Genomic DNA, 27,853 nt, shown 5'->3' with positions numbered 1-27,853 from the left:
CTAAAACTATATATATATAGAGAGAGAGATAGTAAAAATAAATAAATAGATTAAACGAAAAAAAACCATCCCAATGCGACGTGACAATTATGTATTAGAAGTGCTACAAAAGTAGAACAAGTCTAGCAAAAGAAGCAATAGCCGTCACACATACTGAGGTCAATTATTTAATAGGTTCAATATTTGCATAAGGATTCGAGCTCATTTAGAAATGGACGCTCGGCTTGTATCAATTGAAGGAGTCCCTCTAAAAAATAATGAAATTGATAAATAATTTATTAACACAAAGCCAACAAAAAGCCTGTCATGAATAGCACTTTAAACGCACAAGTTGAATGGACGAAACCAAATCCTCGGGAGATCTGCTTCAGAAGTGATCTCCTAAAGCAAGAAACAAAGACTCGAGAGCCCCAGCACCGAAACCGACAAGACTCCAAGCAAAACCTCTTTAAATAAATTAACCACCTTCCCACGTGTGTTGGAGTGTGCGTACGTGCGTGTGTGCACACGTGTGGGAAGAGAGCGAAAATTTCCCGACCTGAACGATTTAGAAGGTCCTCGAGTATTTCCTAATTTCATACATGATTGAAGATATGGACACCAGATCCTTGTTCAGTGCAGATCCACCGACAATCCTCTTTATGCAATCCGAGAGCCTGGTATAATATAGCAACAGCTGAGTCAACGCAGCCCTCAAAATTTCCATACCACAAAGCAAGCTGCTGAAAGAAGTTATGACATCTTTGTGCATCAGTTCTATTGCGGCTTTCCATCTGCTCGCAAAGTCCTTCACAAGTGGCTCCACTTCAGCGACAGTTATGGCCTTCTCAGAACTAGAACTTGGGTCCTCCGCTGAATAACAACTTGCAAAATGAGCCCATTTTCTTAAATAATATACAAAATATTGAGACTTTGCAACCATAGTTGTTTAAATACTTACACGCTCGGGTCTTTACAAACTTTATTATATCACTGAAATGCTCTAGTAGCAGTTCTTCCTGCAAGGAGAAGTAGAGAAACTTAAAAAAAATATGCAAAGAAACCAAAAGGCATTAAAAGGCAAAAGTGCCCAAAGGGGTAATAGAAGAGCATTAAGGGACAGTAATTCAATCTTCATAATAGGCCTTTTGGGTGTTTTCATACTGTTTGTCAGTAGGTTTTGCTAAAACTTTTAATAAAAAGATGGGTTGTTTTTCAAACTAAAACAAAAAAGATGTTTGGATAGCAACCTTGGGCGCAATTATTTAGTTTCAGGATCAACACTGAAATTTTTTCTTTTGTGCGTATAATCGAGGTCTAAAAGCTACTGGTAGACAGTTACCACAAATAATGTTGTGTTGCTCTTCAGCAGTTCCTCAAAGTGCATTTGAATTTTCCCACCTTCTGGAGCAGCTTCCTGAAATAAAAGTGATGAACATATTAAATACCAGAGTGGCTGAAGGCCGAGGACACTGCAAAATTCTTGAGCAACAAATATAAGTGAATATGCTGCCCATCTAAAAGGCATTATAACTAAAGCAAAACTTGTCCAAGATTTCTTTTGGATAAAAAGGAACTTGCCCTATAAAAATTTCTTTCCCAGCACCAAGTTCCACCTTCACATTGAAGTATAGTTCATTTTCCAGAGAAGAATCAAATACTAATTCTTACCTTTAGAACAGAAATTGTCATGTCGTAGTTGTTTATCAGAAACACAATTTGTAGTTTCGTTTTTGGAAACATTTTTGCAAGCTTCATAAGCAAGTCATCAACAGCCATTCTCAGTCGTTCCAAATTCAACTCAAGCTGCAATATTGAGGGAATGCATATTTTGAGAAACTGATCTCAATATGAAATCAAACATATAAGCATTTTATGACTTAAGATCCCTATGTCTAACCTGCCCATCTCCATATTCAACATTAAGGCGGATTAGTGAAGCTGTGAATTCAGCATACCGCCTCATTACGTAGTGAGGATGAACATCGTCTTCCCATAACGTCCTTATGTTTGCATTGCGCAGGCTGCTGAGATGCATATCAAATACCATCTTGAAACGAGGCCATAGGGAAATATTGACCTGCTCAAATTTAGTTAAGAATTAGTCTGCATTTATACAGTGAAAGAGTGAAATAAGATGTGTGGGAGATAGAGTTTAACATTTTGGTTAAAGTTTGTAAACTCTCTCGACACGTCAGCATGATTTTCTCTCTCGCCCCAGCGGCGGGTGAGGCGTAGGGACGGAGCGTGGGGGAATTTTGATCGGTATTCCGGTAGTATAGGTTGAGAATCATCGAATTTTGATTAGAGATATGGGTTATCTGGGGTTTTTTTACGTAGAAACTAAAACTTTTGAGATTAGATCGAACGTGCAAGGCGGAGTCCAGTTGGCGGAGAAGAGTCGGGGGAAAACACGAGACGTGATTATGGCATGGCCAACCATTTTCTGGTTAGCGAGTGCATGGGACTATTTGACGAATATCGAGATCGTTCGTGACAATTGGAGGACTTTTCGCTTTGGCAGCTTTTCATACGTGATGCAGCGAAAAAAGAACTCTCATGGTAACTATTTGGAGTTATCAGAATATGGTGGGAAGGGACGGAGGAGCTTTGTGATCATACCGGAGGGGCACGAAGGGAAGGGATGGACAGATTGCCGGTCGCAACTGCAGAGACTAAAGTTGCATTTTGAGAAGAATAGCAAAGGGGTGATCAATGGGGAGGAGGCGGAGGGAAAGAGACAACCCAGTAGGGCTCCAAATGAGACAAAAGAGCTGCAACCGACGAGCGGAGGGACCATTGTGATGCCACCGGCAGGGCCACAAAACCAGCAGAAGGAGTTTCAGAACCGGCGTTCGTATGCCGAGGCGGTGGTTGGGGAAAAAAGCACGACCGGCACCTCCGGTACACAGCCAGCCGGCGAGGGGGGGTTGAATCTTTGTAAGGAAGGCGCGCAAATCCGGGAGTTGACGAACGGAGATCACGCCATGCAACAAAAGGAAAGTCTGGCGACACACAATTTGGAGAATCTCACGAGCATTAAGGAAATTTTACTTTCCTTACAAAAACAGATATCCAGCTGTCTAGAAAAGCTGGAGCAGGGAGGTGGGAAGAAGGGGCTGGAGATGGGCTGGGGGAATAAGGAGATGGCGATGGGCTGGGGGAATACGGGGAAGGAAATCCAGATGGGCCAGAGTAAAATGGGAAATGGGCTGAAGGAATGGGCCTCAAACAGGGGGAATGAGAATAGGCTTAAGGATCAGCCCACAAGGTTACAGATTATCAATAGATATCGGAAAATATACGTTCGCCGGCATCCCATCAGAAACAGATTATGGCGTCCAAAACCGGTGATTGCAATATCGCCGGTGAAAGACCAGACCGGGACGTCGGAGCAAGAAGTGAAGGATAGTGCCACAGAACACACCGACGCGAGTGACCACTTCCAGCAACTGGCCAGTACAGGTGCGCTGGAGTCTGATCGGAGTGGAACGCCGAAGCAAACTACGGAGTCCATTGGCACAGATCACGCCGGCGAGACGGAGGGACCACTTGGGCAGGCTGAAAACAAGACAGAGATGGACGAAGAAGGGACTAGAGCTGGCTCAGACGTTGCCGGCATCGCTGTCATGGCGCCAGCGACGGCGATGGGAGGTATGGCGGCGTCGGGGGTGGCGGAAAAGGGGAAGACCGTCACAGATAGGGCCGAAGAGGGGAAAACAGACTCTTTGGGAGATGTTGAAGGCTTGTGTCAGTCTGTGGCTCAGTGCCTGAATTTCTCTGACATCGCCGGGAAGCCTGCCGGAGACATACCGGAGACAGATGAGGAAGTTGAAGGTGCGAAAATACCTGGGGAGATAGGATTGGCCGTGGAGCTATTTATGGAGCAGCCTGAAGGAGGGGAACTCGCCGGGCAGGGTTTGTTAGTGGATGAGGGGGCTGGAGCAGAAATAGAGAGGATCAGCTTAATGGAAGAAATGGGGGGGGAGGAGATATTGGATATTACACCCTTAAACATATTGGGGGTGGGAGACAACATATCTGTGTCCCCAAATTGGGTCCTAGAACGAGTGTTGAAATTTTGCCAAGATTTGGGTCTCAATTGCAATGGGCATGAGGAGGAGCTGCTGGCTCTGTTTACTATCATTGAAAACAATAGAGCAAATGGGCGAAAGGGCAGTGGACACCCGGGGATTGCTAAAGTGGGGAATCGAGGTAGTCGGGAATTAAAGCGATTGGAAAGCACAGTGAACTATGATGTGAAAGGATCGCGGAAAGAGAATGGTAAAGGGAGGGCTGGAAAATCTTGTCAATGAAGCCAAAAATAATTACTTGGAATGTACGAGGCATGAATGAGCCGGAGAAAAGAGTGAAGATTAGGCGGAGACTACGAGAGTGGAAAGCGGATATTGTGTGCTTGCAGGAGACAAAAATGGAGATCATTAATATTGAGGTGATTCGGAGTGTATGGGGGTGTAGTCATGTTGGTTGGTTGTATTTGAGAGCTACCGGTGCATCGGGAGGTATTTTGTTAATGTGGGATAGACGAGTGGTGGAGAAAGTTGAGGAATGTGTAGGGCAGTTTATAGTAGCATGTGTTTTCCGAAGTGTCACGGAAAATTATGAATGGGCTTTTGCGGGCGTGTATGGGCCAACGGACGCTAGTATCCGAAGCAACTTTTGGGATGAACTGGGAGGTGTAATTAATGTGTGGGATCGACCTTGGTGTGTGGGAGGGGATTTTAATGTCGTGCGCAGTATTGGGGAACGATTGCGGGCTACAAGACAAACCCAAGCAATGACCGAATTTGCGGATTTTATCTTCGAGCATGGGCTTATTGATCTTCCAATGGTAGGAGGGCGGATTACATGGTCTAATAGGCGTGCAGGGTCCAGACTTGACAGATTTCTGGTCTCCACAGAATGGGAGGAACACTATCCAGATGTATGTCAAAAAAGATTGCCTAGAGTCTTATCCGATCATTTTCCAGTGTTGTTGGAGTGTGGAATTGGAAGAAGGGGTCGTCTACCTTTTAGGTTCGAAAACATGTGGCTACAAGCGGAGGGGTTTGTGGAGCAGGTCAAGAATTGGTGGAATTCCTATTTTTTTGATGGTAACCCTAGCTATGTGCTGGCCCGAAAGTTGAAAGCCTTGAAAGGGGACCTCAAAAAGTGGAATGTGGAGGTTTTTGGAGACATAGGCAAACGTAAAAAGGAGTTGGAGGAGGTTTTGGGTGGGCTGGACAGAATAATAGAAACCAGAGAATTGACGGAGGAGGAGATACTTCGGCGAGATGAATGCTCTCAAAACTTAGAGAAGACACTCTTACAAGAAGAAATGAGTTGGAGGCAGAAATCTAGAGCTTTGTGGCTAAAAGAGGGCGATCGGAATACGAAGTTCTTTCATAGGTTGGCAAACTCACACAAAAGAAACAACACAGTTGCAGCAATGATGGTGGGTGGGAGAAGGACAGAGGATCCGGCAGCTATACAAGATCATATTGTGCAGTTTTATAAAATGTTGTATTCTGAGCAGTGCCAGGAGAGACCAACCACATTATTAGATCCTCTGATAGAACATATCAACTCTATTGAGGAAGGGGAGCGGTTGTGGATGGAGAGAGATTTTGAGGAAGAGGAGATTTGGGCGGTGGTGAGGAATTTGCAGGGTGATAAGGCACCTGGACCGGATGGCTTTACCATGGCGTTTTATCAGAAATGTTGGGAGGTTATTAAGGAGGACTTGATGGCGGTGTTCAAGGAATTCCATGAAAGTGGTAAATTCGAAAAGAGCATTAATGCTACTTTTGTAGCACTTATTCCAAAAAAAGCTGGAGCGGTGGACATAAGGGATTTTCGACCTATTAGCCTGGTAAGCGGGGTGTATAAGATAATCTCAAAGGTGTTGGTTAGTCGGTTGAATTCTGTCATGGGGAAGCTCGTGTCACATACCCAAAATGCTTTTATACCTGGCAGGCAAATTTTAGACTCTGTTTTAATGGCAAATGAATGTGTGGATAGTCGGATTCGATCTGGGGAACCAGGTATTATTTGCAAGTTAGATTTGGAGAAGGCATATGACCATGTCAATTGGGATTTTTTATTGTATATGTTGGAGAAATGTGGTTTCGGGGAACGGTGGAGAGCGTGGATCCGGCATTGTGTCTCTACTGTAAGATTTTCAGTGCTCATTAATGGAACACCGACAGATTTTTTTGGTAGTTCTCGGGGAGTGAGACAAGGGGATCCTTTGTCCCCTTTGTTATTTGTGTTGGTGATGGAGGCGTTCAGTAGGATGATGAAGGCAATGGCGGAGAGAGAGCTTATGGCTGGCTTCTCAGTGGGTTCGCAGCTTAATGAGGTAATGGAAGTGTCGCATTTACTCTTTGCTGATGATACTATTATTTTTTGTGAGCCAAAGATGGAACAACTTCGGAATTTGCGATGTTTGTTGTTGTGTTTTGAAGCGGTTGCAGGGTTGAAAATAAATTTATCCAAGTCTGTAATTGCGCCTATTGGTATGGTGGAAGATGTAGAAGGATTGGCAAATATACTTGGTTGTGGTGTGGATTCTATACCATTTATCTATTTGGGATTGCCTTTGGGGGCTCATAGTAAGGACCCTGCTATATGGAATAAGGTTATAGAGAAGATGGAGACGAAATTGGCGGGGTGGAAGCGAATGTATTTATCCAAGGGGGGGCGAATAACGTTGATCAAGAGTACGCTATCTAGTATACCCACATACTATTTATCGTTGTTTCAAATCCCAGTGAATGTGGCGAAACGGCTCGAAAAAATGCAAAGAGATTTTCTATGGGGAGGTGTCGGAGATGAGTTCAAATTCCATTTGGTCCGATGGTCCAACATTTGTATGCCTGTGGAGGCGGGGGGATTAGGGGTAAAGAATTTGACACAATTTAATCGAGCCTTATTGGGTAAATGGTTGTGGAGATTTGCATTTGAAAGAGATGCATGGTGGAGGAAATTAGTGGAGACAAAATATGAGGTGATGAGGGGTGATTGGTGTACCAAGGAGGTAAGAGGGTCATATGGGGTGGGATTGTGGAAAAGTATCCGAAAGGGATGGGATGAGTTTCAGCAACATGTGCGATTTGAGGTAGGAAACGGGTCTCGTGTGTTGTTTTGGAAGGATGTGTGGTGTGGGGAGGCATCACTACAGAATTTGTTTCCTGCTTTATTCAATATTGCATGTGAAAAGGAGGCATGGGTAGAGGAGAATATGGAGAGGGTAAATGGAGCTATCTATTGGAATGTTCGATTTATTCGACATGTCCATGATTGGGAATTGGAAGAGGTTTCGAGATTCTTCGAATTGCTGTATTCCCAACAAGTAAGGCAAGGTGGGGTAGATAAAATTTGTTGGATGCCTTCAAAGAGGAAAATTTTTGAGGTGAAGTCTTTCTACAAGGTGAAAATAAATTCAGCCCCGGTGGATGGTCCATGGAAACTTATTTGGAAGAGTAAAGCTCCACCGAGGGTGGCTTTTTTCGTATGGACGGCAGTTATGGGGAAAATTCTAACATTGGACAACCTACGGAAGAAGAACATCATTGTGACGGAATGGTGTTGTATGTGCAAGAAGAGTGGCGAATCTATTGATCACCTTTTAGTGCATTGCGAAACTGCTGTTGAGGTATGGAACATGATTCTCCAACTCTTTGGTATAACGTGGGTGATGCCTGGGAGTTTGAAGGAATGCTTGGGGAGTTGGGGAGGGCAAAGGGGAAAGCGGACAGTCATGTACATTTGGAGGATGGCTCCTTTGTGTGTAATGTGGTCATTATGGAGAGAAAGGAATGCGCGGAGCTTTGAGGATCGTGAAATGGGAATTATAGAATTGAAGAAAAGGGTGATCCAAACACTCTACTCTTGGAGGGTCATGGGGTTTTCTTCGCAAGCTACAACGCTTACGGAGTTTATCGATCTATGTGCGTCTTTTTCAGTTTGAAGCTCGTGTAGTGGGCTCTTTTGTATACTTCCTGTGTACATGGGTTGCGCCCCTTGCGCTTTTTATATAATGCCTTTTAATTATCAAAAAAAAGAATTAGTCTGCATTTTAAGGTGCAAAAATCCATGACAGCTCCAAAAGAATTTAATAATTATATATTCCTTCAATCCTTTTTGCTGGTCCTCCTTTCCTTTTTCTGGATGTCCCACTATAGCTGTCCATTTTGAATACTTCATATTGAGATTCTAAATTTTCTAGATAGCATCTATAGATAATGGAGAATAGTATGCACAAGCAAAACAATGAGGACAAATTAGGTAAGTTACAAGTTATAGAGAGTAAAAATGATAGTCCCTTACAGATTGGAATCCCTGTTAAGGATCAGTAATTGGGTTGGGGGGAGAACTTAGCAAAACCAAAGTCGTCACATTGAATTAGAAACAAATTCTAGTCAATCAGCAATTGAGTTCCATCACTTCCAAATTTATCGTCTTTTTCTAAAAAAGGGACTACAAGTATTTTGTAAGGGTGACAACAATAGAACCAATTTCTGTCAATGCCATGAGGGCCTCCATGTTTGAAAATAATAAAATAATAATTAAAAAAAAAAAAAAAAGGGTGTGCAGCCAAATGGTCTCTTAAAACAGATCTGTCCATTCCAGATAATGTGCAGCTCTGAAGTTTGAAAACAAGCTCCCTAGGCAATAACAAGCCGTGTTTTGGTCTATCTGCAGAGTGTTACACGCCAGCAGTGAGAAGACATGGTCCAACATCGCCATTGGTGGGTAAAACTCTGATACCAGAAAAAATTCAATCTATGAACATAGTTTGTGTTTATCAAAAGGAAGTGTTTTTTTTTTTTCCTTTCTTTTTTATAGGAGTATATTTCCTGCAAGAGTCCTAGAGGTGAATTGCTGAAGAAAGTAACCTCTTTAGGTTACAAGGACATTTATGATTGGATGAAATAGAATTTTAACCTATTACCGCAATTAAGGTTTTTCCTATGAATAGATAGATGAACCTCTTTCCAGAAGAAGAAAGAACAACATGATGCTATGGAAAGGACGGCTGTCTACCTTGCTTAGAAGCAATGCCAGAAGAAATACAGGTAGACAAGGATGCAGAAAAAATGTTAATTGTTTTTTATTTCTTTGGCTAGGTAAATTAACATGCACCCAATGATTTCTTAACCAGCGAATTTAAGATGCTATTTGAACGATATTTTCTTCCTCTTGTATCATGATAAGCTCTTCGCGTGTTCACAGAAGAATTCTATCTATTAAGTATAAACACTTTGTTTCTAAAGAACAAAGGAGATTTGAAATTATAAATCTTGTACCAATTCATTTGTAGGCCAAAATTTATATCATCACCAGGCAGCTCAAATGATAAACACAATATTAAATAATACAGACCTTGTCCAAATATAAATCCAAGCATGGAATTCGCCGCCGAGACATTATAAGCTGAAAAGGAAAACAATGCCAGCAACAGATTAACTATAACCAGTATTCAACACAGTTTCAGTGATCACAGAGATGATTGTATTGGACACTGCAAAAAATCAAAACGCTACATCTAAGACCAGCTGAAATATTTTTGAAAAAATATATTTTATGATAGGGTTATATTTTGCCTTCAAAATAACTCTTAAAATATATTTGCCTCTTGAGTATTTGATTTCCCTCTCAGATCAACCATAATGCGCAACAATTCTTTCAAGGATTCTTTTCACCCAGCAAACATACCCATATCAGAGGGATGCTTAAAATGATTCTTATTTTCTTGGATAGAAGAATTAATATGTATGTGTACATTTTCTCAAACATATTATGAATATATAATTTGTGATTTCAGATTGTGCACCATATATTCCAACTATTACAAAAGAAAATAAATATGGGGTAAGCTTAACTCAAACAGATGAAGAACAGAAATGCAGACACCAAGATTCTTGACAGCCAACCAACTGAACCATCAGATAGAATAATAAGAATTTGTTGTGCGAAGGAATACTGAAATTCTCGGCCTATAGTCAGACAACGAAATGAACTTTACTTAACTAATGAAAGTACAGCATCCAGAATGCAGATACACGAAGAGTGTTTCAGCATCCACAGTACAAAAGGCAAATGTTATACAATGACACAACACCAGTAACAAACAAGTAGAACAGGCATCGAATTCAGTATCCACCCAACAACTCTTGATTTTCTCCTTTTTATATGTTCTTCACTTGGAATCATCATTTTAGATCGTGAAGTTGGCGGGAAAAAAAAAAGTGACAGCAAGCAACCTGAACGTCCAGCAACTATATATTTCAGTTTTAAGGACTCATGGTACAGTCAAAATACAACTTCAAACAATCTAAACACCCCCCACCACCCCCCCCCCCTGGAACCCCAAAAAGACAAAAAAGAAAGAAAAAAAAAATCACAACAGAAAGTCAGTACATTACCTGGTGCTGACGTATTATCCCAATCATGAGCATTAGGCCAATAGCATCATAACAATTTGGAAGTATTGAATTGAAGTGTTCATCAATGACAGCAAATGGACCTGATAATTTCAAAGAGCACATGACAAATCACTGATCTATCCAATTGCTTTAAACAACAAAAATAAGATAAGACCTTCAATGCCATGTACTTTCCCAAGTACAGGTATTTGTTTTTTCAGTTTCCAGTGCTCATGAATTCATATGAAGCTTCTGAAGTAAATACAATACTAGTGAAAAACATGAGTAATGCTACAAGTCCTTCTTGTGCCACTCTTGTATTCCTCCAAGAATGATGTAGCTCTTAAAATCACCATTGGACTTGTGATTGATCGTTATTGGATTGATCAAATGGTAATTTTAAGAACCACATCATTCTTGGAGGGACACAAGAGTGACACAAGAGGGACTTTAAGAATTACTCAAAAAACAGTGGCAATACGAGTCCAACAAAAGTCATCCCATAGACTACCATTTTGTTTTTTGGGATAAGTTGAATGCCAAATAAAATTTGATGAGAAAAGTCAAAACCTATGTATTTTACATCAAAGTTACCTGCAAAAATTTCGTAAAATATGGACTCCTCACCAAAGAAATCATCACAGAAATTATACCTGCAGATGACAGAAAAATGTCAAAATGCTTATCATCACTACAGGACTAACAATCATCATTTAGAAAGCAGCATGAAGGGGCTGATCAAACTCCACAGTACTCAGAAGTAGCAGTGTCCATAAGCAGCTTGTGCAAACTCCTGAAGAGGACCTCGTAAGGATACTTGCTGGAGCTGGCTTCCGCTATATGCGGTATTAAAGCAGGTTCATCAATTTCCTGATAATTTCCAACCATGGCATCAGCAAGCAATGAAAGTACAGCATCTAATCAAAATTATCGTAAATGCATTTATAAATTGAAAATAATGACAAAAAAAAATGTAATTATTTTACAAGTTCTGCACCTACTCGTCATCTTTTACAGATATTAATGTACCAAGTTGTAAAAGCAAATGAAAGTATGAGATAGGATAAGAAACATGTTCCAAAATGCACAAAAAAATATACATCATGCATATCGTTTCTCTTTCAGAACCAGAATTAGGCCTTAAATGATTATTTTATTGAAACTGATAAAGAAATGCAGAGACTTAATACGTTGCAAACACATTTCCTTTCTCTTTTAAAATTTTGTCATGCTATGACATTTTTAATTAGCATGTTTAGGAAAAATGAAATTCATCATTTGATCACTGAAATCAAAGAAACCAAAAGCTAAGGAGGCAATATTTTGTTTAAAATAGTCCAATCTCCAACCAAACTCAAATACCTAAGATGCTCAAAGAAGAAATCAATAACATATACAAATCTTACAAGATTCAAGTCAGAGATGATTATTTTGATGAAACCTAGTTAACACAGCAAACAACATAGGGGAAGAAAATTGATGGCTCAGAAAAAAAGCTTCATGGCAGTAGAGCTGGCATTGGTAGGTGTATAAAGCTTATTCCACACTCTTAACAGTCTATTAGCAGCCAACACTAACCTACCTCGGTCACTTAACTAGTAGATAATTCACCCAAAAAAAGAATTTAGTAAGATTAAAAATGACAATTTCTCGTGCACAACCCAAACAAATACATTATAACCTGGTTAAACACAAATACACAGAGAAACAGTGAGCCCAAACTGTAGAGTACATATACAGATTTGCAAGTAAAATCAAGTTTTACTAAGAACATTAGAGAGAGAGAGAGAGAGAGAGAGAGAGAGAGAGAGAGAATCAACCATAGATACACTAGCACATAACTGACTTTTCTACAAGCCATGTCAAAAGTACAATACATTTGTCTAAGCTTTTGAAAAATTTACTATAAATTATGAAATACTTGACAAAAGTTTGCACTTTAACTTCAGTTATGTTTTTTTTTTGATAAGTAATGATGTTATAAAAAGCGCAAAGGGGCGCAACCCATATACACAGGAAGTATACACAGAGAGCGCCTAAGAGGGAGAGAAATGAAAAAGAAAATCCGAAAAACTAATCACTAATGGAGCTAGCCAAGCGGCCGTCCAAGAGTAAAGAGTAAAGAAGAAAAAATGAGTCAATTCCTCTATGGTCCTAGTGGAATTATCAAAACATCTAGCATTTCTTTCATTCCAAATACACCACATAAGACACAGAGGGATCATCTTCCACACAACCGCACTTCGAGAACGCCCTCCCGACCACCAGCTATCAAACAAGGCCCTCACACCACAAGGCATGACCCAATGCAACTCAAACCGCTTGAAAATCATGTGCCAAAGAGCTCTTGCGAGCTCACAGTGGAGAAAAAGATGATCGACTGACTCTCCAGTCTTCTTGCACATACAACACCACTCCACTACCACTATGTTTCTCTTGCGTAGCGTATCATGAGTCAAAATCTTGCCTAGGGCCGCAGTCCACCCAAAAAAAGCCACTCGCTGCGGAGCCTTAGTTCGCCAGATGCTCTTCCAAGGGAACTCCTCTTGATTAGAAATGGTCAAGGCCTTGTAGAACGATTTTACCTCGAACTTGCCCTTCTTAGACGAGGACCAGCAAATACGGTCAACACTGCCTAGGGAAACCTTGCAAGAATACAACCGATCAAAGAAAGGGGAAACCAAATCCAACTCCCAATCTTGAACTGATCGAACAAAAGTGACATCCCACTCAACAACCCCGTTCCTCCCGACAAAATTCTCCTTCACCCAAGCTTCTTTGTGTCTGGCGATACTAAATAAGGACGGGAAGGCTTGCTTCAAAGAATTGTCCCCACACCAAATATCATGCCAGAATCGAACTTTTGAGCCCTCCCCCACCTCAAACCGAATACCTTTGGCAAAAAAATTCCACCCTTTACGAATATGCTTCCATAGACCCACACCATGAGAACCCGAAACCTCCTTCGTGCACCACCCACCTTCTTGGTCTTCATACTTAGCTTTGATCAACTTGCACCAAAGAGCCCCGTTCTCATTTGCGTATCTCCAAAGCCATTTCCCCAAAAGAGCTTGATTAAACTGGTGCAACTTCCGAATGCCAAGACCTCCGTAGCGTAGGGGGCGGCAGACTTGATCCCAACTCACAAGATGCAACTTGGGCTCATCTCCCATTCCACCCCACAAGAAATCTCTTTGAACTTTCTCAATCCTTTTAGCTACACTAGCAGGGATCGGAAACAGAGACAAAAAGTAAGTCGGGAGATTAGCCAAAGTGCTCTTAATGAGAGTTAAACGACCTCCTTTAGAAAGATACATTCTCTTCCACCCTGCCATCTGACGCTCCATCTTTTCGATCACTTCATTCCACATAACCGTATCCTTATACATCGCCCCAAGAGGGAGACCCAAATACTTCATAGGCAACTCGGCAACACTACACCCAAGGATATTAGCTAAGACCCCAATATTCTCCACCTCACCAATGGCCACAATCTTTGACTTTCCCAGATTCACTCTCAAACCCGAAACAGCTTCAAAACATAAGAGAATGAGACGAACATACCGGATTTGCTCTATAGAATCTTCACAAAAAATCAAAGTATCATCTGCAAATAAGGAATGGGAGACCATTAATTCTGACAAGGCCCTATTTCCCACTGAGAAACCAGTCAGAAGGCCTTGGTCAACCGTCGCATTCACCATCTTACTCAAGGCCTCCATGACAAGCACAAACAATAACGGTGAGAGAGGATCCCCTTGCCGGATTCCCCTTGAACTGTTAAAAAATCCTTCTGGAGAACCATTCACAAGAATGGAGAATCTTACTGTCTTAATACACCACTCTATCCAAGCCCTCCACCTCTCGCCAAAACCACATCTATGCAGCAAATACAGAACAAAATCCCAGTTTACATGGTCATAGGCCTTCTCCAAATCCAATTTACAAAGCACACCTGGCACCCCTGATTTCATGCGACTATCCACACATTCATTTGCAATGAGAACGGAATCTAGGATTTGCCGGCCCCCAATAAAAGCATTTTGAGAGTAGGAGATGATCTTACCCAAAACCGTTTTCATCCTATTGGCAAGGACCTTAGCCACAATTTTATACACCCCTCCCACCAGACTAATGGGCCGAAAGTCCTTCATCTCCACCGCATCCGCCTTTTTCGGAATCAAAGAAATAAAAGTTGCATTTAAGCTCTTCACTAATTGACGTCTACGATGGAACTCTGCGAAAACCGCCATAACATCTTGTTTTAAAATACCCCAACAAGCTTGAAAGAAAGCCATGGAGAAACCATCTGGACCCGGAGCCTTATCACCCTCCATGCCTTTTACCACCTCCCAAACCTCCTTTTCCTCAAAATCTCTTTCTAACCACCTATTATCCTCTTCCTCAATGGATAAAAAGGGCTGGTTATCCATTCTAGGGCGCCAATTGCTATGTTCCGAATAAAGGCTTTGGTAATACTGCACTATGTGATCTTTTACCACAGCAAGATCTTCAGATAAGACTCCATTGATACGGAGCACTTCTACACGGTTATACCTGCGATGGGAATTAGCCATCTTGTGAAAGAAGCGAGTATTCCGATCCCCCTCCTTGAGCCACAAAGCTCTTGATTTTTGGCGCCAATGAATTTCTTCACACAACAAGGTATTCTCCAAATCTTTCGCCTTGTCCGCCTTCCGGATCTTCTCCTCCTGATTTAAGCCTCTTGACTCTGCCAACTCATCCAACTCCTGAATAGCACCCAACAACTCCTTCTTTTTCCTCCCAATATCCCCAAAAACCTCCTCATTCCACTTTTTCAAGTCCTCTTTAAGGGATTTCAGTTTATTAGCAAGCACAAAGCTAGGTAAGCCCTCAAACGAATACGACCCCCACCAAGAAGCAACCTTATCAACAAAACCCTCTGCTTTGAGCCACATATTTTCAAATTTAAAGCCCTTCTTACCTCCACAAGGAGTCTCACCTTCCAGTAATAAAGGGAAGTGATCGGAAAGCAGACGTTGAAGTCTTCTTTGTGAAACTGCTGGGTAGTGATCTTCCCAATCCGGGGATAGCAAGAACCGGTCAATCCTCGACCAACTCTCATTTTCTTGATTATTGGACCAAGTAAATTGACCCCCCATCATCGGAATATCCACCAAATTATTCTCTGAAATGAAGTCCGAGAAAGCCATCATACTTGAAGAATAATAAGAACCACTGGAGCGCTCACTAGGAAAACGGACAATATTAAAATCCCCGCCAAAGCACCAAGGGACCTCCCACACCCTCATCAAACCGGTCAGCTCTTCCCATAGTGCCCTTCTCTCCGCTTCCTCATTTGGCCCATACACTCCCCCAAACGCCCAAACCCAACTATCCTCCACATTTTGGAAAGAGCAAGCCAAAGAGTAAAGCCCCTCACGGACCTCCTTACACTCCACAACCCTCCTATCCCACAACATTAACATCCCCCCCGACAAACCAATAGAGCCTTTAAACTTCCACCCCACATGTTGACCTCCCCAAAGACTATGTATCACCTCCCGGGAGATAGTCTCCATCTTAGTCTCAATCAAGCACACTATATCTACCTTCCATTCTTTCAAAAGACCCCTAATACGCAGCCTCTTTTTGAGGGCATTCAACCCTCTCACATTCCAAACTACGATGTTAAGCTTCATGATCCACCAAAGCGACCCTCTCACCTTCCTCAATCTCTTCAAGTCCTTTGAGTGCAGGGACATAGGCAGAAACACCTCCCAAATCAGAATCGTACTGCCTTCTTGAAGCTTCAATAGCTTTGAACAAGCCCTCCAGGTCTTCCTTTTTCCCCTCATCGGAAACACCAATTTTTGGACAAAATTTGAGGCAGTTTTCAACTACCCAGCTGGATGAAATTGTGTCTGACCCTAAGTCCTCCAACCCTACTGTTTCAGAAATTTTAACCCCATCCATACCTGAGTCAGACTCAAAAGAAGCCAAAGCCAATGTTCGCTTCAATCTTTCCTGTCCAGGTTGAATCAGAGGACCCATACTCATATCCTCCCCCCGATAAGCCTGCTGAGCCCAGCCCCCCACTGCCAACTCAACCTTCCGGCGAGAGGGGCTCCCCTTCAGAAACTGTCGTGTGGCCAAAAGAGCATCTTTCCCAGCCTCGCCGGTCCCCCAAGTCCTCTCCGGCGTCTTCTGATGGTCCTCCGGCGACAGAATCGTCTCCGGCACCCTCTGAGTATATTCCGGCGTCGGTCCAAGGATCCCTTTCAGCTGCCCAGACGCCGCCACCGAGGCTTCTAGCGAACCCATCAAAATCTCGCTCCTTCTCTGCCGGCCATCCTTCCTCCTCCTATAAGTCAGCAGAGATTTCCCTTTATCAGTGGTCTGAAACTCCTCCACCGGGCTTCCGGGAATATGGGTTGAGTTCTCTCCGGCCAAGCGATCGTGATCGCCCCCCACAGAAATGCCGATAGACACCCTTGGAGTCCTATCCGGCGCTGACCCAGACCCCCTTCCCCCTGATATCTCTCTATCGGCCGACAACAAGCACGCCGGAGAAGGCTTGAGAAATTGCGACCCAGTCGTGACTTTCTCAGAGTCCGCTGTAGAAGCCAACCCAGCTTGAGAGGATTGAACTGGGCTAGAACCAAGACCCACCGCTGGAGCCACAACACCTTTGGGCTTAAAAATAACCTTTTTCTTCACCTTTAGTCTGCTGTTAGCCTTTGCCATTTTCCCTCCCGGCCCAACTTTCTCCTTTTCTTTCCAAACAGCCTTCCACTGATCCACATCTTCCTTTTCTCCCGGCCCAAGCCCACTAGACTTCATCTGAAAAATCACCCTATCGATCTTACACATACCCACGTCACACTCCCTCTTCAGACGTCTCAAACACTCCTTCACGTTGAGGAGCTCAATGCCTACCTCAGAGTAGGTCTGCCCCGCGTGATACCCCATCCCCTCCTGTCCCTTCACGCGATCAGGTACTGACATCGGCTCAGATTTCTTCGCCGACTTTGCTGACCTCGCCGGAACTCTAGGCAATATCTCCACGCAACCGTCAGTTTTCGTAACAAACACGCCACCCGCTACCGGACCTCGAGCAGACTTCGCCGGCCAGGAAGATGTCGTCGGGACCATAACAGATTCCATCGGCAACCCCCCCGAAACTCCCTTAGCCCTCGCCGGAACTTGGGTCTGCTTCTGGCCTAAGGTCTTCTTTTCAAACGTATTTCCTCGCCGGCCCTGTTCTTGACCGATGTTGCATGCTTCCTGGGTTGCCTTCGATGACAATCTCACCGTCTCCGCGTAACTTCTCTGCTTCGTCACCTCCTTATCTCCCTTTTCTCCCCTAATCTCTCTAAACTCACTGGACAGTCGGTACTCACGAAGAGATGAGTTAGCTGCTTGTATCTCCTTGGTGAATCGAACCCACCCAAAACCTTGACGTCCTTCAGGGATGATGATCGAACCACACCGTCTTCTTCCATCAAATTCCTCCACTGTCAAGTAGCAGCCATGCCTATTAGAGCACTTCTGAGCAATAATCCTAGGGTATCCAGCTCTGGATTGATCCCAGAAAACTTCAGAATTGTCCACTGCCACCAGATCATTCACTATTCGCACCAGCCAGGCTAGCTCATCCTTTTTAAGGAAGATGGACCTTGTGAATCTATTGCTCCTCTCAAAAATTCTCACCCCTGATGCCCCTACCTTAATGCACACCTCAAACTCCTTGGACTCCACCTTCCACCTCCTCGGCCCTATCATTGTACAAGCAGAAAATAGCACCTAATCACTGACACGCGCCTCTCTATCTAACCAAAGAAAAAAAAAAAGGTTCTCTTTCATTAGTGTACTCCTGAACACATGTTCCAATTTAGTCTCTTGCAACACCGCTATGACAGCCTTCCACATCCTGAGGAGATTTCTAAGACCCAAATGTTTATTCATCTCATTCAACCCTCTCACGTTCCAAGAGATGAGTTTCAGCTATAAGGGAACAAAAGACATCCATCCTCTTCTACCGCCCGACTTGGACATAGATCCTTTAAAGTCATAGTTAATGGAGCAATCTAGCCTTTTCAACTCTCTGCTACCTTTAGGAGTCAACTGATAAGATCTAGGAGATCCCCTGCTCATAACAAAAAAACAAAACCTCTATAGACCCAATTTTTCCTAAAACCTCTCTGCTACCTTTAACTTCAGTTATGTAAGACTAATATGAATATTTTTTAACAAACAAGAGAAAAATTAACGGGAAGAGGAGAAAACATTATTGAGAATAACCTAAATTCAGCTAATATAATATTATGGGTATGGATGTAATAACATAAACTAAGGAAAGCAATAAATTAACGTTAATTTACTGAACAAGCCTTTCGTAAAGCAGCCAAAGAGTTACAATTGAAATTTAACTGGGTGGTTGAGAAGATAAAGTACATGCATTACTTCAGCACAAATTTACCAAAGCAAACCATATTTCACAGCTAGCAGGGAAATATTAATAAAAAAAAAAAATTAAAAAAAACCTTCAAAATTTTTATCCTCTCCCCCAGTGCAAAAACAGCAGACCGGTTCTTTAGCGGTTCCCTTCCTCTTAAAAAGAGACCACTGCTTCGTGTCTCCACACCAATCAAATCGCTAGATGTAGCTATATCCAACTGTAGTTTCTCCAGAGCCAGAATATAAGCACGGAAATGTGCACTTAAGACCTGCAAAACATGCAGTTGCACTTCAATACTCTTCAAAAATATCCACACCAAGGTATATAAGATAAACTATGGTGATTCCTTTAATATATGAAAAACTGAATTAGCTGTTAAGACTTGATACTCAAAACAAATTCACATAGCGATTGGAATAGCTAGGTTTCAACATATTTAGGATGACCTAGAAAAAATTCAATCTCCAAAGCACATCCACCATTAGAAACTTCCATGGTAGCTACAGGTTATTAGGTGTAGCATTACAGGCATGTTCTCTGTAGATGCCAGGCTACCACAGAGCTACCTATCACATCAAATGCTTTCAACACCTAAACTGTTAAAGTCATCCATAAAGGGACAAGTTACAAGAGAAACCCATTAGCCTTGACAAACTGAAGGGAGCCCAGCTTGACTTTGCTTGAGCATCATTAATCAGTGGAGTATAGATTTGAGATTGAGCTAAGCTTAAATAGTCTACCAAATAACTTTCTTCTGCAGATAATGATAGGCCTCACTTACAGAAAAACAAAAAAAAAAAAAAAAAAAAAAAAAGAAGAAGAAGAAGAAAAGACCTTACAGTGAGAATTAAACCCTAAAACCTTTAACAAAAAGGTCCTTCAGATATCTAAAGTAGTGGGTGACATGAACAATAATACAGGTTGACAGTAAGTGGTACTGTGTGAAAGCTCTTTGATACATCCGTACATGTTAGATATGTAGTATGGACACTAGAGAACTCTTCACAATCCTTTATGTATTAAGTTTACATCCAAGGCAGATGTTCTGATATTGTACACTCTACAGAGAGTAATCAAGCACTAGTTGCCAAACTACCACCAATATCATATACAGAACTATGATTTGCAATCACAGTAAGGAAGCATAAAAGAGAGGATTTTTATTCTTCTTCAGATTTCTAAGACATAAGTTCACGAATCAATATCTGGTGAGAGCGAAAATGAAGCCAGTGTTGTTTCTAAAGCATTCCCAACATATGCATAAGAGATTTGAAGAATAAAAGTTTCCTAGTACGTGAATCCTTCTTTATGTCAAATATAATAGAGATACTTGTACTCCAGATATTGGTGAACTGCAAGCTTGCAATAGATATGTAAAAAGCTTTCCCTACATACACAAAGGAGATGTGAAGAATAAGAGTTTCCCAGTAAGCTAATCCTTCTTTAGGTCGAATATAATAGAGATACTTCTACTCCAGATAGAGGTGAACTGCAAGCTTGCAACAGATATGTAAGAAGCTTTCAGTTACTTTGATGACTAAATTTTAAACAAAAGAGTCTATCACTATGATGAGGTATGAAGGGGTTTAGTCACTGATCTCTGACTGAATTTCGGTGTTGGCAATTTGGTTTTCCCCTCTTTTGGGGGGGGGGGGGGGGGGGGGGGGGGGGGGCGCGGGGGACGGCGCCATGCAACATTCAATGGGGGCATGGTCTGCGTGGCTTGTAAGATCAAACCACAAGGATTTGAGGGTGAAAAGAAAAAATTGTATTTTATGTTGGTTCCTCAGCCTAAAAGTTTTTGGTCTTTTATACAGAACGGCAGAACCACCCATTCCTAGAAGCTTTCAAGAATCTTAAGAGTGCTTTGTTGGGTTTTAAGATGGTTGGATTTATCAGGTAATTTATTGTGGCAAACTGGAGTTTGATAAGGATTTAATATTGAAGGAGGTTTTCACCTGTCAAGTTCTAGTTTATAAGTATGAAGCAATGTACTCAAATAGAGCTAAACTATGGAAGTTGAGTGCCTGAATATTTTGGCATGTCATCTTTTCTGTGTCTGCTCTCTCTTTTCTGTGCTCTTCCAAATGATAAACCCCCACCCCCCCCCCCCCCCTCTCTCTCTCTCTCTCTCTCTCTCTCTCCCAACAACCCATGTCTAAAGAGTTCACTCCTCTCCTTCAAAGTAGAATGAGAAAATAACCAAAAAGATAAAATTGAAGCTAACGATATTAAGAGAAAGTGACCACTCCCAAGTCATAAAAATAGAATTGCATAGATGAAAATTTTAGTCCTAGTCCTGAAAAAGTTAATTTAAAAGATAGATAATCGAATCGACAGGATTCACCTTGTTCATTGTGTCCATATATGCTCCACGGACCTCTGTATATACTTCATTGCCATGTTCTTTGAGGAAGGAAACTACATACCTACATGATCATGTTCCATATTCTATATTACCATACCACATTGAACTGAAAAGAAAATAAGGAACCAAAAAAATTATATGATATAAAAATACAGAAGTAGATATGGGTGAAATTGCTCCTTACTGTTTGATAGCATAAACATCCTATGGACAAAGAAATGCGGAATGATTGCAAGCATAATGGCAATGTAAAAATAACTCAAACAATTCATGTCCAATGAACTAATAATACTGTCCTACTTGGATCTATAGCTCTCTTTTCCAACATGGATACTAAACTGAGTTGCACAAAAAAAAAAAACTGTATTGCAGTTTTAGCTAGTAACATTTACAGATACCTGAATGAATGCTGGGGATGTACAAAAAACTATGTAACTACCATGAACTTTCTTAGAACAGCACAACAACTGCCTCAACAGTGACCGCATTTGATCAGCTCTCAACCTCATGATCAAGGCAAAAGAATACACACATACAACTGGCCCTTATATATGTGAAGTCAAGTTTCTCTAATCAGCAACCCATAGGAAACAATCAAGATATGATGTAGTTTTCCCAAACAAGGCTCAAAAGGGAAAATATAAAGATGTATGTGCTAGAAGAATTCATCTCTTGTGAATAGTTAATGGTCAATGGAAAAGAATGCATCACATGAAGCTTCCCAGGACAATGCTAAACAAGATAAGAAACTAAAAAGTTCTACTCGCAAGTTAGATCTAATAAACAATAACTACTTAATTGTGATAGACTCATAAGCCAAATACTTTTAAAAAAAAAAAAAAAAAAAAAAAAAAAATGACAGAAAGAACAAACACAACCTGATGCCATGTTAAAGTAGTTAATTAAATGATTAAATTTATCTCTTCCTATAAGCTTAAGCTTTTGGGACAAGTGGTGATTTAATATAATATCAAAGTCAAAGGTCTTGAGTTCGAACCTAGACTCTGTCATCCACCCCCCATTTCTATTAAATATTCTACGTGTTGGGCATGTGCCTTTAGAACTAAGAAAGTTATTCAGGCACTACTTACTTGTACTTTAAAAGAACATTTTGTTGAAGGATCTGGATATTTGTTTTGGGTTTTCTCAGCGCATAAAGCTTCTGAACTATGAAATCAAACACCTGCAAAAAGACAAATATTGTTCAAATGTCTAATACAGTACAAATCAAGTTTAGAAATGTTTTACCATTAAATTATCAATAGACGTCATTCACTACCCTAATTGATACTCACATCAAGATCACTATCGTAACAATAATAGCACTACCACTACTAATAAAACTAGTAGTAACATTTATGATCATAAAAAATAAGAACAGCATGTCAACCATGCCCTGGGGTCACCAAGGAGTCTTAGCTTCAAACAATTGCCACTACAGATGGCATTTTTTTTTTTTTATAAGTAATTCAGTCTTATCAACGCTACGGATGGCTATTACTTCTATTTTTCTTCTTTTGACAAAAACAAGACTGCTATTACTAATTGATACTAACGAATCTACGAAAGCAATCATCCATATACAAGTATCTCCATGAGCATTAACCACACAGCAGTTACAGATTAGTGTACATTATATGTTCATGACATTGTAGAGGGGATCAAATAGTCACATTGATACTTTGGTAGATGTAAAATGTAAATTAACACAAGATACCAATTAATCATCATCAGCCAATGCATCTGGAAATTCTAGTCGATAACCTTTGAAACTGCTTTCTGCCGTAGTTTTTCTAGCTCAGGTTGAACATCTTTTAGAGCTTTTGAAGCTTTGACCATAGGATCAACATCTACAAACTTCAGCTTCTTACTTAGAATCTCGAGGGTTCTCATATATTCATCATTGACCTGGACAAAAATTCCACTGCAAGTATGTTAACAGCAATGGAAGAAAAGGATCACAAAAAGTCCCAAATCACCAAGTTGCCCAGGAAGCAACATGGGCTGTGCAGCATGTACATTCAAGGACATGTGATGTAACTCCATTCTGTTACAGATAAGGTGTGATGTAGCTCGATTCTGTTACAGATAAGGCCTACATATAATAGTTGACAAATCAACTCTAAGCTAAAATGTTGGAACAGCGCTAAATCAAGTATATGAGCATAAAACATATAGAAAGTGCCGTTCTAAGAACCAAAATGTGTGTATGCGCGAGTGCAAACACGCACACGTAGAAGATGTTGCTGCAACAACTAGAAAAATCTTGCCAACCATGTCAATAGCAAGGGTTAAACAGATGGATAGAAAGTGAAGGGGATGCCTGGATATTTCCACAATCAAAAGCAACGAAATCTCCTCATGCAATGATTAAATCCTTACAAGAAGAAGGGAGGAGAGGGAACTACAAGCAACAATTGATCACTTCAACTACTATACGTTCGATACATGCACATACACACACATAAATATATATAGAAGATGTTGCAACAACTACATATCAACTGGCCAGCCATGTCAATATTCTGGATTAAAAAGACAGATAGAAAATGAAGGGGATGCCAGAACCTTTCCAGTATCAAGCTACAATGTCCTAGATACCATGATTAATATGTTAAAACAGTACGGTGGAGGGGACAGAAAAAAAAAAACTATAAGCAACAATTAATCATTTAAACTAAAACACATTTCCCTAGAATGAAATTTTCACTCAAACCAATCTAGCAAGTCTTACAAGAACATGACAATGACATAGATCAAACCTAAAAGAGCTTAATCCAACTATGGCTTGACACGATTAGTATAATAATAAAAGTGTAAAGTTTTAGCAACAGGTTCAGAAAGGAGCTTTCTAATTAAGGCGACTGTAAAAATAGACAAAACACACATATAGACTTCTCTCAAATTACCTGTATCAATATTTTTATCATAATTCAATCACCAGACATTAATAATACCAGGGCCTACTTATCAAAAAAATAATAATAATAGCAGGGCCCTGATAATCCTTTTGGCTAGGTGAATCAATGAAACTCTTTGATTTGTAAAAAAGACATATAAACAAGAGTCATTTAGGAATGAGACCACATGTGAGCAAGTTGCAAAACTAAGACAAACAAGTAGTAATATCAAAAAAAAAAAAAAAAATTGGATAAAAACAAGTAGTAATATCAATTATCACATGAACACAGAAAAGCACATTATACAAAAACCAGGGATACCTCTCCATCAACAATTATGTCAACCATCCTTGGAGGGACTATAATGTCTTCAACAAATTTTGCCAAACTTGATTCTGCCACCTGTTTAAAGAACATAAACAATCATATTTCGTACATCACAAGATGATAAGCACTATTAACATCTAATGAGATCCACAAACCCTGTTTGCAGTACTCAAAATTTAAACTCCAACCAAACAATGAAGCATAGCTTTTGATAAAAACAATGATACCTTGCGATTCTTAAGCTTCAGACCCATATCCATAGACTTCTCCTGGAGGATTTTTATGTCTGAACTTATGGAACCAATTTCAGACTGGAAGTGTCAAAGAACAACACCATTGAAAAGTGTGAGAAAAAAATGCAAACCCTTGGGTTTTACTAAAAGAAAACCAATCAAAGAAAAGAACAGACAAGTATAAGAAACAAAAACATTAAAATAACAAATAATTGTGAAAGAATGAATGTCAAACAAGGTATGTAAACAGAGAAAGCCTATATCATTTGAAATGCATCTAACGTCTGGGTTTCATATCTTCTTAGTTACTCATACCACAGCTGAAATGAAACCAGTATCCTTATAATCAAATGGCTGTAGGAAAATCATGACCAAACTTTTAAAGACATCCTGAAAGCAATAGAAAAGTAGAGTCGGTGCCTATAATCAGTGCTCTGTTTTTTATACAGCTTATAAATCGGCCACTTGTAAAAAGCATCCAGACTTTCTAAATGGATCTTTAATATATCCCACCAGTTAACTGATTATGATTATGATTCCAGGCATATCGGACTGAAGTGGTGCTACTTATATAATTGCAATGCCCAGAAATTGATTGTGGGAAGGAGCCCAGAGAAACAACCAGCTCATGCCTATATCTGCATTTGGATTTTATAGACATAGTATGATTCTAAAAGGAATTATGGTCTTATCCCCATCAATAAGACAATGGATTACCAGCTCTTTAAGCAAAGATCATCAAGATCAACCCAAACGGGTGTGTAGGAGTATCATGAATTCTGATTGTTGTTAATGGACAGAATGATACTAAAGAATTTCAGGGGAGCAAACATTCACTAGAATTTTTCTATGATCACATGTTTTCAGCCAATACGTTGTTATTAGAGAGGGGCAACTTGTGCATTTCCAACAAAAATACTTGAAAAACCTTTCTATCAGTATAAAAAAAGTCTCACTGAAGCTGCAAGCAAGGAAACACTTGCTTATTGCCAAGCAAGGGCAAACATACTTGAAATCCGCTGAGGAGAGTTTCCATCTGTGACAAAATACTGTCACATTCACGAATTTGATCATGAAGAGACACTAAATTATCGCTTTCTTTTATGTAATCCTGCAAAAGTAGAAGTACCAAAAGCATTAAAAACAGTGAATATTATAAATGAAAAATAAATAAGAAAAAAACAGTACTCAAAAAGGATTTTGAAGAGTATCTCTACCAACAAAATTTAACCAATGACTGAAAACAAATCACACATTCCTATTTAAGGGCTAATAATTTAAATCTAGTTTCTATAGTTTAAGATCAGCGCTATAGAAGACCAACAGTGCAAGGATGATGAACAATATAACAAGTCAAAAGAGTCTTATCCTTCATTGATGTGCATACAGATGCTTGTACACACTTCCAAGCATCCATAATATGAGATAGTCTGCAACATCAATGGCCAAAGCTTCATTTATGGTAACTGAAGTTAACAACTGAAAATTTCAGGGCAAGTTTGGGTCAGCTTTAGAACCCGTAACGGAACACAATCTAACAATCAAAAAAATAACAATTTTAAATTGGTCAAAACCTCCACAGCAAAACAGCTTAAAATGTCTTAACACCTTAACTTATCAAAAAAAAAAATGGTGCTATCCTCCTAACTTGTCAACAACAAAAGCCAAAGAGTATCAGAAAGTATATGTTTTTAAAGCTATCCTCCTAAAAATTGTTTGTCATTAAACATACCCTTCATGGCCCATAGGGTCCAAGTGCTCCACCTAATGACTGTCACCTTCCATTCAGGCTACTTAAACTCTTCTTGTTCACCAGTGATGAAGACTAAGTAGAGCAGAGTTACAAGGTAGGCTTGTTTGGCCAGTTCCGATGGAATGAAAGAAGTGTCTTATATAATGATAAAAACATAATGGAGCAATGCACTTCAGCTGGTAAAAGGGTGGGGAGGAATAGGATAATCCTGGATTCAAAATATTACCAATCAAAGAAAGTTGTTGCAGGAAAATTGGTAGAGATACTCTTCATGTAAGCACTTGACCTTGAGGTTCTGCTTGAACTGTAGTGCTAACGGAAAAGCATTTTTTTTCTAAAAGTCAATTCCAAGACCTTTTTTTCAATTGGGTATGAGATTTTCTCTACTCAATGAGAGTTGCTAACGAAAGTAGTCTACTGGCTAAAGTTCCAGTTTCCTCTATCTTCTGTTCTGCTTTGCTTGCAACAAATTGTTTGACTTTCAAGTAGTACTTCCCAGAACAATCGAAGTAGCTTTTCTTCGAGCGCCGAAACTGTACGCATCTCCCGACACTTCACTAACAGCTTTCTTTCTCTAAGTCAAGTCACTTGACTTGAACAAAGACTTTAAAAGTAACTAGCCATCCAAAAAGAAAGTCACTTGACTAACGGCGAGGTTCTTTTTGTTCAGCACAATCCTCCGGAGGATGGACAGTTCTCATTGGTAGGTCTTGGGTCCAATGCTAGCTTGCCAGAGGTATTGGGTCCAAATCGTGTTGATGTTCCTGATGTTTTGACTGTGCGGACCTCCCCAACACTGCCGGTTCCTAAATCTCTGAAGATCTACAACCAAAAGCTGAAGAACAGTAACTTTGCCAAGATGGACAATAGTCTGATTGCCGAGGCAATGACAATGACTAGCGCTCCGCCTACTGGTCCTTTGGATTTTGGTCTGAGCTCGCCTTTGCAGCCATCTGGTCAAACCATAGCTAAGACCTCGCTGGAGGTTATTTAAGGCCTGGCAAGTGTAGTTGTTCGGAATTCCCTTCTGGCGAGGGGTATTCTCCGGAGGGGGTTTCTCAAGACATCTGCTATGGCTCAGCCTTTTGTGGAAGTTTTGGGTAAGGGAGGGACTATCAGCCCGACAGTGTTGGTTCCATCTTCGGCACTGGTTGATAAGGATAATGGGGACATTCAAATGGATGGGGAGGTAGACAATTTTTGAGAGGAGGAGGAAGAAGAAGATTATCATTTCCCCTAAGGTGATTTTCCCCATGCCGTGCCCTTGGATTGGATCTCGTGTGAGTTGCCCCCAGAGGCTGTCCAAAAGGGTGGGGTGGATGAAGCCGTTTCTCTTTCTCTATTTTTGTCGGGGTTTGGGTCCTTTTCATAGGTTTTCGTGGGTTTGTCTCATGATCCCCCTCCCCCAATTAGGTAAGGG

General features: G+C 40.7%; 1 protein-coding gene across 7 annotated transcripts in view; it reads right to left on the bottom strand.

The window, feature by feature from the left end:
* Positions 1-248: 248 nt before the first annotated feature.
* LOC132180456 (vacuolar protein sorting-associated protein 52 A) overlaps positions 249-27,853 on the bottom strand; it is a 30,130-nt gene continuing 2,525 nt past the window's right edge. For all 7 annotated transcript variants that reach the window (XM_059593288.2, XM_059593289.2, XM_059593291.2 and 4 more), the window contains 16 exons: positions 25,690-25,791; positions 24,675-24,758; positions 24,442-24,522; positions 22,985-23,128; positions 22,312-22,403; positions 21,200-21,281; positions 18,938-19,120; positions 11,164-11,279; positions 11,004-11,062; positions 10,410-10,510; positions 9,367-9,417; positions 1,880-2,059; positions 1,651-1,785; positions 1,322-1,396; positions 941-998; positions 249-852 (listed from right to left, as the gene is read on the bottom strand). In XM_059593288.2, coding sequence (XP_059449271.2) covers positions 548-852; positions 941-998; positions 1,322-1,396; positions 1,651-1,785; positions 1,880-2,059; positions 9,367-9,417; positions 10,410-10,510; positions 11,004-11,062; positions 11,164-11,279; positions 18,938-19,120; positions 21,200-21,281; positions 22,312-22,403; positions 22,985-23,128; positions 24,442-24,522; positions 24,675-24,758; positions 25,690-25,791 — 1,848 coding nt within the window. In that variant the 3' untranslated portion in view covers positions 249-547. The remainder of the gene's footprint in view (positions 853-940; positions 999-1,321; positions 1,397-1,650; positions 1,786-1,879; positions 2,060-9,366; positions 9,418-10,409; positions 10,511-11,003; positions 11,063-11,163; positions 11,280-18,937; positions 19,121-21,199; positions 21,282-22,311; positions 22,404-22,984; positions 23,129-24,441; positions 24,523-24,674; positions 24,759-25,689; positions 25,792-27,853) is intronic.

This window comes from Corylus avellana, chromosome 5 (assembly GCF_965113065.1).
Source record: "Corylus avellana chromosome 5, dhCorAvel1.hap1.2, whole genome shotgun sequence".
NCBI classification, from domain to species: Eukaryota; Viridiplantae; Streptophyta; class Magnoliopsida; order Fagales; family Betulaceae; genus Corylus; species Corylus avellana.
The sequence above is the reverse complement of the archived record's forward strand: the minus strand, read 5'-3'. Positions and strand labels throughout refer to the sequence as shown.